Raw genomic sequence first — 13,886 nt, 5'->3', positions numbered from 1 at the left:
TTGTATAAATTTTGTATCAATTTACGTACGTAGGATCCATTTCCGTGAATGCATTGTAGGTCAAGTTGCGGTTACTAACGCTCCATTGCCAGAACTTGTTGTGATGGTCGTAGGTTGCGCCAATCCAAATGGGGTCATGTTCTGTGGGGGACACGAGGATGAAGTATTTGTATTAATAAATTCTTCTATCTAACTTTATTTTACTTATTTCAAAAGCATTGCGTATTTTAGCTTTAGGTTTTACACAATGAATACATAATTAGATGTCTTGAAGTTTAGATAACTGAAGTCTATGATAGTTAACTAACTAAAAAATATTACTTATTACGCTCTGATTCATTTATAAAAAATATTTCGATAGAGAATACAATAATATTCTTTAGTGTATGACTTATTTTGTCTTTAAATAATAATTTCGCAGAAACTTCAAAATCTTTTTATTTGTATTACCTTTTTCACGCAATCAATGCTTTTATAATTTCAAATTTAAATACAATGAAAAGTTAGTTAGATTAATTTAATGTAGAAAATATAATTTCTTACTTTCTGATTCATTTATAATAAATATTACTTGTTTGTTTTACTTAAAGAACAGTCTCTATTTTATTACATACATATTTTGTAGGAACTTCAACATCTTATAGTTCATTTTTTGTCGAGACTTATTCTTTATGAAATGCTCTTAATGATTTCAAATTTAAATTCAAATTTTAAGCAATTTTTAAAGTCAATTCTTTATAATTTTGTTCACTTTAAGTCCTGAAAACTCTTGAAATTTGTCCATCTCGTAATTCCTTTCATAATTGAATCATGATTTTGGTTTTGCTTTCACACTTAAATTTGCTGCTCTCTTTGAACTTTTCACTCTTAAGCTGATGCATTCACTTACCGCCCGCAAGCGAATCCTGGCGTTCCAGGAAGGTTCTCAGCTTGCGATCCGCATACTTTGTGGGCTCCGCCAGATTGGCGTTCTTGTCCTTGCAGAAGAAATGCGCCTCCAGCCAGCTGCTGCGCTGCGACACCAGCGAGTAGCAATCGAAGCCCACACGTTGAAATTGTGGCGGGCACATGGCATACATGCGACGTGGCTTTGCCACGCCCTCCGACAGCGGTGAGGGGGCGCCACCATTGGCATTGGGGAAGCTGACGCCAGCGCTGGCGCCGCTTAAATGCATCTGTGCCTGGCATGTGTGTGCCACTGGATGAGAGATGGAAGGATGATGATATTATTAGCTGTCAACGGCAGTAAAGGGCACACACACCATACGCGGCGTATGCGCAATTTACTCACATAAACCTAAGGTAATTACTAGGCAGCTCAACATCATTTGGCTGCGGTTGCTGCTCATGTTGCACACTTAATGTGATTCCTTGTGGTTGCTGCTGTTGCTGCTTCTTCTGTAGTGTTCTGGTTTTAGTGGGGATTCAATTGGTTTTCCTTTGCTTCGTTGTCAGCTTTTTACATCGCTGTGAAAATTGCTAAAGTGCTGCAAGTACAAAAAAAATCCAAGATATATTTTTAGCCATTTATCATATCTCAACATTTGAATGATTTATAAAAAGATGAAAACGCTAACAAGTATTTCCGCTGATGGATGCGGCAAATTAAGCAAGCGAAAAAATTCTTGAAGCGATTTATTTGCTTTATTAACACTTCATTCATAAACACAAATTTTACGCTCGTTCAGTTGGCCAACTGGCGCTTACTTATTACGTTATTGGCCAACACAATGTCGACTGTTTGTTTGGCATTCCACTTGACACTTTCATAAATCGCTTGCAGTTGTTATTCCATTCTATTTGCCATTATGCGTAATTCACCTTGGTTTGGTCTTTGGGTGTGACAACACAAATCACACATTTGGTTTGAGAATTTTGATTTAAGTTTTGTTTGTGTTACTGCAGCTGCTTCTCAGGTAAAATAAGCTCTTAATTATGAATATGTTTAGGCGAAAGCTTGCATAATTTATTTGTCACTATAAGACATTTATGCATTTATGTCTGAGGATTTAAATGCAGCAGCTGCTGAGGCAATTATGTTACAATTCAACAAAGAACATTTATAGGATAAATGAAAACCAATCAAATGAGTTAAAGAGTTTAGAAAAAAAATTTCAACGAAGCAGTTTTGTTGAGCTAAATTGAGTGCATTTAATAGCATTTAAAGATGAGAACTTTTAAAACAAAACTGTTTTGTCAAGGAAATATTTTTAAATAGTACTTATTTTCTGCTCAAATAAATCTACATTATGCCAAAAATGTGCTGATATTTCTATGACTAACAGCACTTTGATTTATGTACTTAATTTGGGTATTTAACTAAACAATTACATTTTAAACGCTAATTTCAAATGCCAATATTTGAATTATAAATAAACGTTATGGCATTTGAGCACAGTTAGTTAGTTCAATGAGGTGTGACTGTTGTCAGCATAAGAAAATATTGGAAGCTTGTTTATAGAGTATCAATGTTGAATCAATGGGGAAATCACTAGACGTCATATTAGGAAACGTTTTCTTCCAAGTCACAAAACTCTGAGTAGCTTAATGGAACCACTTTTAAATCTATGGTGTTTCTTGTTTTCTATCGAAATATTTTATTTATTTTAGAGTATCTTAATGCAAGAGAAGACACAGAATTCATTTGGAAAATTACCAGACAACAGATACTGAAATAGTTTTGCCAAAGAATTCCGAGTAGTTGAACTATTGATGAACCTAGATTGACTTCTTTTATTTGATTTTTCTTCAATGTAATCTCGTCATTCAAACTTTTGGTATTATATTTCTTTTAAAAGCTGTACATCTTTGGATCGAACTTTTCATTTTTATATAAAGTAATCGCCTTTTTATTCCAGCTAATCCTATTTTATAGCCTTCCTCTGACGCTCCCCGTATTCATAACGCAATCGTTCCCAGACGCCGTGACACATTCTCTTCAAACGCTGATCGTTTTGCCCGCAAGCTAAGCGATATTGATTCCTTATCAGCTGCTTGGCTTGCCTCAATTCCCCACGCTGAATGAGGGAAATGCTGTAATAGAGCTTGCAACGCGCCTGCATCAAGGGATTCCTCAGTCGCATACCAATGCTCAGCTGCTGCAATGAAATCTTGCCAGCTGCCTCAGCGCAGCGCGTAAATTGATCGCCCAGCGATGAATAGCCGCCACCCAGAGTGGACAGCCAGCACATCAGTTGGTCCAATTGCACGTGCTCCGCAATGGTGTGCGACAGCATTTGTGTCCACTTGTAATCGATGTCAAGTCTCGCAGGTGGCTGCAACGATAGCCACAAGAGTTGCACGCCCAGATTGTGTTGTAGCTGGTGTTGCAGGACGCTTTGCTGCAGTACTTCGCGCAACAAATAGTTGCCACTAACAGCGTCCAGTTGCACGGAAAGTCGACGCATAAGTTTATGCTTAGCCAGTTGCTTTCCCTCGTCAGTTGATTCCATTTGGATTGCCTTGGTCAGGGGGCGATTATAATAATGACGCCGTTGCCAATAGTCGCAGACGCACACAATTAATCTCATGCTGTGCACAGCGAGCAGTCGCTCGCTCAGTTAAATGTCACCACTAACAAAAGCATATTTTGTTTTCTTTGTGTTAGTGCTGTCATACAATAAATATTTGTTATCGAATTCGAATTTCTGTTGCATACTTTGCGGCTGTAAACAATATTTCAATACAATTGGTGTTTGTTTTGAATGAAATTTTCCTGTAGCCTGTTAAAGGCCGGTGCCCAGATACACAAAGGGCCGATTTTTCAATGATTTTTCCATAAAGTGGCATACAACTATTTTTTTAAATTAAATTAGTTGCTCAATAATGTGTTCTATGAATAGGCAAATGTTTCAGAGGTGTAGCGATGCATTTTTTTGTTTTTTTTTTATCATTTTCGTGTCAAAAAGTTAGACACCTAAAGGTAGCTAAAAAAATTCACTCCTAAAATATGTGGAATCATCCCGAAATTATACCTTTTTACCTTTCTACTCGATATTAATGATTATTCCTAAGTACTAAAGTCAAAAACTATTATTTTTCAGTACATTATTATAAAAATTATATTGTACTTATCTTATAATATTTCTGAGATCTGAGCTTTTGAACTGAATTTTTTTCTAGATCTATTCAAAGTATGATGCCATTTTGCGTGTTTATCTTTTACACGACAGTTGATAGCTTATCAGTTGATTGTCGTTAGTAAATATGGAAATGAAGTCATTTAAGGAAGCTGAATAACTCAGTCAATAAGAGATACCATTGTTTATTCCCTTAGATGAATACAAATATTGTAATAGAAACTTTAACTTAACTTTAAGTCTATCATATAAAGGTACTTAATGTATATCTACAAAATAAAAGTCAGCTTCTAAATTTTGTAATTACCTTTATTTGAAATACTAGTTACTAAAAAAAATGAAAGAAAACTCTGTTGGCAACTAAAACGTTAGCTAAGGTCACATTAGGCCAGACTCTAATAGCAGCTATAATTACGTGAATCATTTCAAATAGACAGCTTTGACTGTTTTGCAGCTTCCGTATATCGCGCTCTTGCTTCCACTTCCCAGCTGCTTTGGCGCTCCCTTTCTCACTCTTTTGGGCTCATGGTGTCACATAATTGAGCTATTTGAGGCTTGCGACTAACCCAAAGTCGCAGCCGTTGGCCATTTTCACGACAAGCATGCAACACACATGCTCGCATCATTTTCCACAGCAAATCACATATAATTTCTCGTTGCTTGTTGTTGTAGTAAAAAACAAAATATGAAAAAAAAAAAAATAATTCGTGCCTCTGCATGGCAAAGCACACAAATTAAAAGTGCCGCCAGGCCCCAAAGGCAATTGCCGACGGAGATCTTTCTTGGTTGGCTCCTCTCTTTCCCTCTAACTACTTCTCTTTTTATCTCACTCAATGTTTTGGCATAGGCATAAGACTGGCTTGACGACTTTGGCAGACACTGTGACTGTTTGTTGATGTTGTTGTTGTTGTTGTGGCACAGCTGAGCCAAAACCGAGTCGAGTCGAGTTGAGTCGACGAAAAATTCCACAACGATGACGTCTGAGACACCAGCTGAAGCTGCGCCGACATTGGCATTGGGCCTCAGCAATTGCTGTCTATCTTTCTGTCTTTCAGTCTCTGTTTTTTTGTGCACAATATATGCCTACAAGGCGCTGCACATTACCGCTTGACATGTGTTTCGATGGCCAATAAGTAGACGGCAGGCAGTCAACACCCACTCATAAAACTGTTGAATGCTGTTGTTGTCGTTGTTGTTTTTGTTGTGGGCGATTGACTGATTTATGGCCGCCTTTGAATGCAGTTCAAAGTGGGAGACATTACATTCAAATGGCATTCGTTGACAATCCACTGAGATAAGCATCGCGTCAGCTTCGATTGTGTCTGCCCTGACCTTGATCTTGAACTTGTTTTCTGGGCGTGTTTGATTACAGCATCGTCGCATTTATATATCGCAAAACATCCATCAGACATGCAACTGCGATGAAATCACTTTTGTGTGTGTTGAAAATGTGTTTTTAATTTGATTTTCGACAACAGTTCAACAAGTTCCGGGGAAATCGTAAAACATGCAGAGCCAGTAAATGACAAAAACTGACACGAATCAAATCAATCAGCGAAACCCCAAAAAGGCTTATGAAACACACATTTTATGAGTGCGATGATTTGGGTTCAATAGAAGCGCATATTACCCCTAAAAACTTTAAAGAAGATTTGAAATATATCCCAAAACTTCAGCATGACCTTCAACGCAACGAAGAGTATAAAAATGTTATGTTTTCCCATAATTTTTTATACTCTCTACCCAAAGACTAAAAGGGTATTATAACTTTGTGCCTGCAGGAAATGTATGTAACTGCTGCTTAGCTCAACTGGTATTTTTATAATCAAATTTAACTTTCGGCATATTTTAGAATTTTTGTGGTATATTACTTTGGTATATTTTTAATGAATAATATTGACATGTTTAGTACTTTACGGTATATTTTAGTATTTTTGGCATATTTTTAGTATTTTTGTGGTATATTACTTCGGTATATTTTTTATGAACAATACTGGCATGTTTAGTACTTTTAAATGCAATACTAAAACATATAGTATATATTATATATTTTAGTATTTCGGGTTATAGGATATTAAGAAGGTATATTTTAAGAATAATACCACTATGTTTAGTACTCCATGGTATATTTAAAATGTAGTACTACATCGATTACCGTCGGTATATTTGAGTATTTTTGCGGCATTTTTGGTATATTTTAAGAATAATACCAGACTGTTTTGTTCTTTTTTAAAATGGGTAGCGGGTAACTCACAGTCGAGCACATTCGTCTGTAGTTTTTTTGGTTGTTTATTTTTTAACTACCCAACGTGAAATTGAATTTAAAGCCGTACAAAGAACGCAGTATTTTTAAAAGAATTTTTGGTTTTTTAAGAGTCTTTAACAAAGTCGTTTTGTTGATAAATGAGCTGAGGGCGTGTTTGGACTGGAACTAAATAGTTAGTTATGTTTATTTCAAGAATTTCAATAAACCTTGAGAGCGTGCGGCTTAATATTTATGCGAAAATTATAAAGCAGACATAATTCTACGAATCCATAATAAAGTTGTTAATCATGACGATAGAAGTATGAATATGAAATATGTGGGCAAATAAATTAACAAATTGCAATCGAAAATTGTAAACATCATTTACAGAAATCATTCAGTCAGCACTCAACAAAATTAGGAAGCTGGCTGAGTGTTGTTCGCTGCCTCTGTCTGTAGTCTTAATTGAGATAACCACCCACACATTAGTTCACTCAGTCAGTCAGTCAGTCAATCAATCAAGTGGTCGGGGCGGGCAATCAATTGAAAGCGAAAAGTTGAATGTTCGCCACAGCAGCAGCATCTTTTGGTCTTAACCTCTTGACGGCGGGTTCAATGCGAACAGCTGCCTCATAAATCTTCAGCAAACAAAATATTCTTTTGCTTGATTTGAGTTTGGTTTGGTTTTTTTTTTTGTTTTGGTCGTCGTCGTCTCTAATATATTACTTCTCTAATCTGGCAAACCGGTTGGAATATCTGACAAATTGTCGACATTATTCTTACAACTTTTCAGCGGACCACACTAAATTGAAACGAAAACAAATCCCAAAAAAAAAAACATAAAAAACACTTATCTTTTTAGTTAATATTTTGTTATTTGCTATTTCCAATCAATTTCCGATGAGTGCTAACCCGTTTTTTATTTTGTTAATTAAGTTGCAGTCAAAAAAATAATTAACATATATTTTGGGAAAACATGCGAATCGGAGATGCTTAATTTTAAACTAATTTCCAGTTTTACGATTTCAATTAAACTTCATAAATATTCGAAAAATCTTTATAATTATTTCAGTTTCAGTTTCTTGTTCAATCCATTTGTTTTTGTATACCGTTTTTTTCTACTCTTTTGTCGAAGTGTTTCCGCTCTTAATTAATTTATGCGCATTATATTTTGATATCATGTGTTGCGCATCATAATTGAAAACAAACAGAAATTAAAACCAGATAACAACGCAGCTAAGCTACTTATTAGATTGCAGACACACTCGAAAGTAAATAGGTGAGTAATACGATAAATAAAGGAATTAATTATTGCATTTAATACATATTTTGTATGATTTTTATTTTATAAACGCTATATGATAAATTAAATCCAAAAGAAGCAAACTGAATATATGAAGTACTTTCAATTAACTAGGCTTAACTTCTTACTATTCATTTATCAAAACTCTTCTATCATTCATTTGTTTTGTTTTCAACAAGCTTTTCCGCTTTGATTTGTATTTAAATTAAAATTTATTGTAGAAAATAATTGTATTAAAAATCTGATTTCAATGTGTGTAGCAAAAAGAGCTTCAAATCGAAATGATTATTAAATTATTGAGTTAACTAAATTATCTATAGTTCTTAGAAAAGATAGCTTTTATTACGTTATGCAAATTGTTCTATTTAAGGACAAACATATGAAGCAATTTAATTTCAATGCTGTTTTGAAGCCAATAATCAATTTAAAAAAATATAGTAATTGCTTTGTTAACTTTCTTTTGTCTGAACTTGTTTCATTTTGAGTCATAATTAAATGTTTATTTATTTTCTTATTTATATCTGGCTTTGACAATGTAATTCAATTTAAAATTAGTTCAACTGACACGATGATAAGATAAGTGACACTTATTATATTATATCTTTACGCGAATTCCAAAAACGACTTTTTACAACTGCAGCAGCTTACAATTATTCAACGTAATATAGCAAGTGAGAGTGCGTAAAACGTTTTTGCAAAACTGCATTTCATTGAATTTGATTTGCTTTTCAGTTGGCTACGCTTTCGAAATCGTGGCATAATTCAAGCGCCACTTACTCGGTAAGCCAATCACCTATCCGCTAGCAATCCGGAGTTGAGAGCTGAGTAGCTGAGTAGCTGAGTTCTTCATGACGCAGTCGGGCAGAAAAACAGTTGCCATTTCTTCTACCATTTTTATTTTTTTCATTTCTCAGGTGCTGCTCTATGAACGCATTTTACGAGCTGCATTGCTGTCGTTGACTTGGCCATGATAACTTCAGCCTTCCTGTGGCACATCACGTACTCGTGCTGTAAGCATGCCCATCTATATACCTGGCCAAAGAGCATCTGATATGCCGTTTGGCTGCTGCCAGCTGCGTTTGTCTTTCTTTCTTCTCCTTCCTATTTTTCTTTTGCGTTCTTTTATCAATGCAAGCTAATCTTATTGGCCCTAGAGCTGTGTCATGACTGCATCTGTGACTCTGTGATGCTTGCAGGGCAATGTTCTGTTTCGCCTTTCGGGTTTATGCCATTTACCACGCAAAAAAGTGAAAGTCATTTTCCTAATGCTCTGCATTCAACTTGCTTCGTCGTCGTCGCCGTCGTTGTTGTTGTTGTTGTTGCTAGTAGTTTAGCCGCTGACATGACACTGTCTGAAGATGCCAACTCCTTTGACAGTTGAGAGCGTTTTGCAGCGATAGCGTAACGCAATCAGATCGCAGTGGCGGGCCCTCGGGTCGTATGCGCAATATCACGCATACGCAGCACAGCGGAGCGCATTGAAACCATGAGGCTGCACTTTTAATTGAATTCGAGCGAATTGAAAGTTTCAGTTCATCCAGTTGGTTGGCTGCATGTTGTTTTCTATGTGTGCACAAGTTTTAAATTAATTTCCAGTTCAGCTTCAGCTTTTTTTTTTTGCAAAAAGTTGTTTAATGAGTTTAGTCGATGAATTTCAACAATAAATTGCTTTTGCATCTATGCTAAGCTACCCTTTCCATCTGAAGCCAATAAAAGTCAATCTGAGTGTGCGTATACATAGCTTGTCCCTGATAAATTGTGGCTATGTCAATCAGCCTGAGAGACTGAGATGAAGCATCAGTTTTAATCCACAGTCCATAGTTGACTCATCCGGTCTGCTTATGGCCCAACCCATTTCGATTTCCATTTTCTGGGAACTTGGGAATTTGGCACTCAAAAATTCAACGATTTTTGGGTCATTCAATCAACGCACGCTTCAGCGCCTCCTTCGCTTATCAATCATTTCCGCTCCACAAAAAACTACCTGCTTCCCCCAAAATCCGCAGCACAAAACACAAAAAAGTAGTTGGCAAAGTATGACATAATTTTTGGTTCAATATCAGCTGCATCAATCACATTAGGCCTGACTTTGACTCACACAACACGTACTCACTCAGCACCCAAGTATGCGTTGACTCTGTGAATGTCTGTTCCCGTGCCTCCCCTCTCCCCTCCTCGAGCTTTGCACAACCTCATCCAATCATTTTATGCATTTTAAATTTGTCAGCTCGGCGTCATCGACCAAATAAATTTGCGTATGTGGCGCAGGCGCCAGCGTCGTCGTCGTCGTCGTTGTCTATGGCACTCGAATTACAACTACAACTACAGAAACTACAAACTATCGTACACTTTATAACAACAATAACAGATACCAAGCAACAATTTGCTCTCAAGTGATGTCATACATTTGAATTTATGCCGAACCGTCGCCCCAGCCTCTTTAATCTCCATTCGTTTCATTCGCTCGCTCGCTCGCCTGCTGATGATGTAAATTTTTTAAGCAAATGCCACGATCTACGACGCTTCAATTACAGTTTCAGTTTCAATTTCGATTTTTATACCCTATGGTAATAAAACTGTGCAAATCTTTAGCGTTGTTGCTAATAACTTGCCTTTATTCATCTGATTAAAATCGTTAAGTTTAAATTCATTTTGCTATTTATATAGTAATAGCGGCTACTGCTAATAAACAGATAAAATATTTATCATTTGTGAAAGTGAAAGGCAAGTTTTAAATAGGCTAAGAAAAGGATTTACTAACCTTATAGTCTAATATTGGGATAGGCAATTTAAATCTGTGTATAACACAATATTTCCTCAAATATATTTTGTTGTTGCTGTTGCCTATTTGTGTGGCTAATTATAATTAAATTCTATGTTGTAAATAATTTTATTTTTTAATATGCACAATTCTACGTATAAATAAATATTTTGTCAAATTTCATGCAGTTTTGCATTGTAGAATAATATAATAGAACTTTAAGACTATCGTTTATGCACACAAAATTTGTCTAGTTTATTTAAGAAATGAAATTAGTGAAAAACATTTAAAGGAATGTTTGAAGAATACTTTCTCATTGAATTTCCTTAATACTAAAATATAAAAATAATTTCCTTAATACTAAAATATAATAATATAATAAAGCCTAAATATTGAAATTAGTATAAACTTTTTAACTAAATCCACGATCAATATTAAAGTTGGGCATTTCGTGGTCTGTCAGCACTATCAACTTTGAGTGCTCTTGACTTGTCTTTCAGCTATTTCACCGTCTTATTATTTTTTATGAATTTTCTGTTTGCATTGACATCAAAATGTCACTTGAATTGTTTTTTTTTTCTGGTGCGTTTGCTGAAACATTTTCGATTAATTATTTGCGCAGCTTGAGCAGGAGAAAACTGTTTTTTAATTTATGCCAAATATTTGAGCAAATTAATGCGCAGCAAACACGCAAATTTTGTGTATGAGTGTGAGTGTGTGACCGCATAAAGTTTGCTTTCATATTTTCTGCTGCCCAAGCACTAAGGAAGGAAGGGAGATGAGTTATAAGAGGAGGGGGAGAAGAAAAGCCATTTGCCAAGTGGACAAGCCATTGTCATTGTTGTGTTTGTGCTGTTGCTGTTGCTTTTGCTGCTTGTTGTGTTCGTTGTTGGGTCAACAGTATTTTTGGCGCGTGTCTGTGACTCAGTTGACACTTTTTATGCCCCCCTCTTCCCTCCTACTCCATTACAACGCCTACGCCTTCGCCTTTGCCTTTGCCTCACTACTGGATAATTTGTGTGAGCTGCAGCATCTTTCTATTTCCCATTCTCCTCCTCCCCCCAAAAATGGAAGGCACGCATTCGAGTAGTTAGTTCCGCATCCTGTGTGTGTGCCATTGTTGTTGTTCGTTGTCCGTTGTTCGTTGTCCGTTGTTCATGTCAACAATAAATCAAAAGTTTTATCTTTGTGTCTGTGCTGTGTGCCCTTAGGAGCCTCCGCTTCGGCCTCATCCTCATCCTCAGCCTCAGCACACAAATGGGACAGACATATTACATGCGTCAAGGCATGAAATCATTTGCAGCCTCGAACAATTTTGTTTGCCTATCTCTAGTTTGTGCATTGTGTAAAATTCTTATGGGAGCATAATGAAGGATACTCTTTTTATACCCGTTACCCAAAGGATAGTAAAGGTATTATAGCTTTTTGCCGGCAGGAAATGTATGAATCAGGCATCTTCAACCCCATAAAGTATATATATTCTTGATCAGTATCAAAAGCCGAGACGATATGGCCATGCCCGTCTGTCCGTCTGTTTGTCTGTCCGTCCGTCTGTATAAACACCCATATCTCAAAGACCGTAAGAGATACAAACACAATTTTTAACGGCACTTGCTATGTTTGCAGGCAGATCAAGTTTGTTTCAAATTTTTGCCACGCCCCGCAAATATAATATAATTTATGATTCCTAAAAATTTGGATGTGATCAAATGAAAATTGGTTTGGCTGACTATCTGGTATATTTTAGACTCTGTGGTATATTTTGAATAGTAGTACTATATAAATATACCAAATATAGCCTTTGACACATTTATAGTATTATTGTGGTAAACGAATTTGGTTTATTTTAAAATTAATATCGCATGGTTTTGCTCCTATTGAAAATGTGTAGCGGGTATATAGCCTTTAGTATATTTTTAGTATTTTTATGATATATATTTATGTATATATATTGTATTTTTTAAGAAAAATACCGCTCTTTTTCAAAATGTATAGCGGATATCTCACAGTCGAGCACACTTCACTGAAGCTTTCTTACTTGTTGTTGTTGTTAAAAAAGGATTGCCGAGTGTTTGCCAACATGTTGAAAATCCGCTTGGCAGACGCAAAAGCAAACATCAAAAAGCAGCACAAACATTATTCAGTTTGATTTCCATTTCCGTTTAGCAGCAGTAATTTATATGGGCTGCAACAGCAGATGCCACGCGCGTTGTGGCTGCCACATTTTGTTGACTTAACGGCTATGCAAAGTCTGCATCAATTTATTGACCAACTCGCAGATTAATAAATGGACAGTTCTTTAGCCCATATTTGGTTCGGTTTTAAAGTCTGATCTAAATGCCAAGGTGAACATCAAAATTTGTTGCGCACAACTCACAAATCAAATCAAACGAATTAAATTTGAAATCGAAAAACCAAATCCGCATCCAAAGGCAATCAAAATGCCGCTTCAAGCGACGAATTTGGCATGACAAGCGAGTCGTCGACTTGACAGCGAATTGCATGCAAATTTTCGTGTATAACAAAAAATAATAAAAAAATATTATTCCAAATGGTGACTAAGACTCCAACTACTCTTGGGTGGGTCTTCCAGCAGCTGCTAGCTGACTCATCTACATATATATAATATATCGACTACAATTATAGTTAGTCTATCCACAGTCTCTGGCAGTTGTGACAGTTTGAAGCGCCTCATTCGATTCGTTACTTTGCATATTTGCATGTAATTTCATAAAAGCATCGCAACGATTCCGAGTGTCTCTCTTGCAAATTGTATAAATATTTGATAAGAGTATTCAATTGTATCAATATTTGTGTTGCATTCAACAAATTGTTGTGGCTATCGTTGTTGAAATTTAATGCCACAATGCTAGCATTGACAATTATTACGCATACGCCACGTGCAACGCATAACAGCCCACCACCAAATGCAATTGCCATATCAATGTGAATGTGAATGGGAATGGAAATGGGAATGAATATTGAATGTGTCGTCGTCGTCGAATACCCTTCACACAAAAATTACGCCAGTGGGTGTGCTATGATTCGTAATCGTAGGTGCGAAATATTTTTCTTATATAAATAAATGATTGTTATGGCAGTATCACAATCAAAGTTGAACCATTATTACGATTGCTGCAGATAGCATCTGAAAGTGCTTATTTGCTCAACTTATTGGCATTCATTGAACTTATAGTATTCGTAACGTGAAGTGTAATGAATGCAATTATTTCTATTGATTATTTGTGCTCAATCTACAGCTAGTTTTTCTATGCATTTCCTAAAAAAATTTCTCTATGTACGTCACTTTATTGGTTTTAGAATACTTATTGGTTGCGCTTGATAACTCTTCGATTTTAATGCGCATATGTCATATTTGGTTTCAGCATTGATTACGTTAATTATGATGAACAATCAGCGATACTTCAAAGATATACCGCATCGTATTAAATACTTTTTTCATTGTATAAGGGAACTTTTTTAAAATTCGATATTTAT

General features: G+C 35.9%; 2 protein-coding genes across 3 annotated transcripts in view; both read right to left on the bottom strand.

Annotated features, from left to right (window-relative positions):
• Positions 1–13,886, bottom strand: part of LOC117570477 (trichohyalin) — a 67,485-nt gene that overhangs the window by 3,813 nt on the left and 49,786 nt on the right. For both annotated transcript variants that reach the window (XM_034252161.2, XM_034252162.2), the window contains exons 3-5: positions 1,292–1,487; positions 890–1,198; positions 30–141 (exon numbers count right to left, since the gene is read on the bottom strand). In XM_034252161.2, the coding sequence (XP_034108052.1) occupies positions 30–141; positions 890–1,198; positions 1,292–1,349 (479 nt within the window). In that variant the 5' untranslated portion in view covers positions 1,350–1,487. The remainder of the gene's footprint in view (positions 1–29; positions 142–889; positions 1,199–1,291; positions 1,488–13,886) is intronic.
• Positions 2,687–3,586, bottom strand: LOC117570481 (uncharacterized protein F58A4.6-like). The gene has a single exon (XM_034252166.2). It carries the CDS (start codon positions 3,528–3,530, stop codon positions 2,865–2,867), a length of 666 nt encoding a protein of 221 aa, XP_034108057.1. The 5' UTR covers positions 3,531–3,586; the 3' UTR covers positions 2,687–2,864.

Source organism: Drosophila albomicans, chromosome 3, assembly GCF_009650485.2.
Source record: "Drosophila albomicans strain 15112-1751.03 chromosome 3, ASM965048v2, whole genome shotgun sequence".
NCBI classification, from domain to species: Eukaryota; Metazoa; Arthropoda; class Insecta; order Diptera; family Drosophilidae; genus Drosophila; species Drosophila albomicans.
Note: the sequence above shows the minus strand (reverse complement) of the source record. Positions and strands in the feature narration are given on the sequence as shown.

What these genes read in the sequence shown, in the direction of transcription:
- LOC117570481 (XM_034252166.2), bottom strand. Translation starts at nt 3,530, where the DNA reads ATGAGATTAATTGTGTGCGTCTGCGACTATTGGCAACGGCGTCATTAT.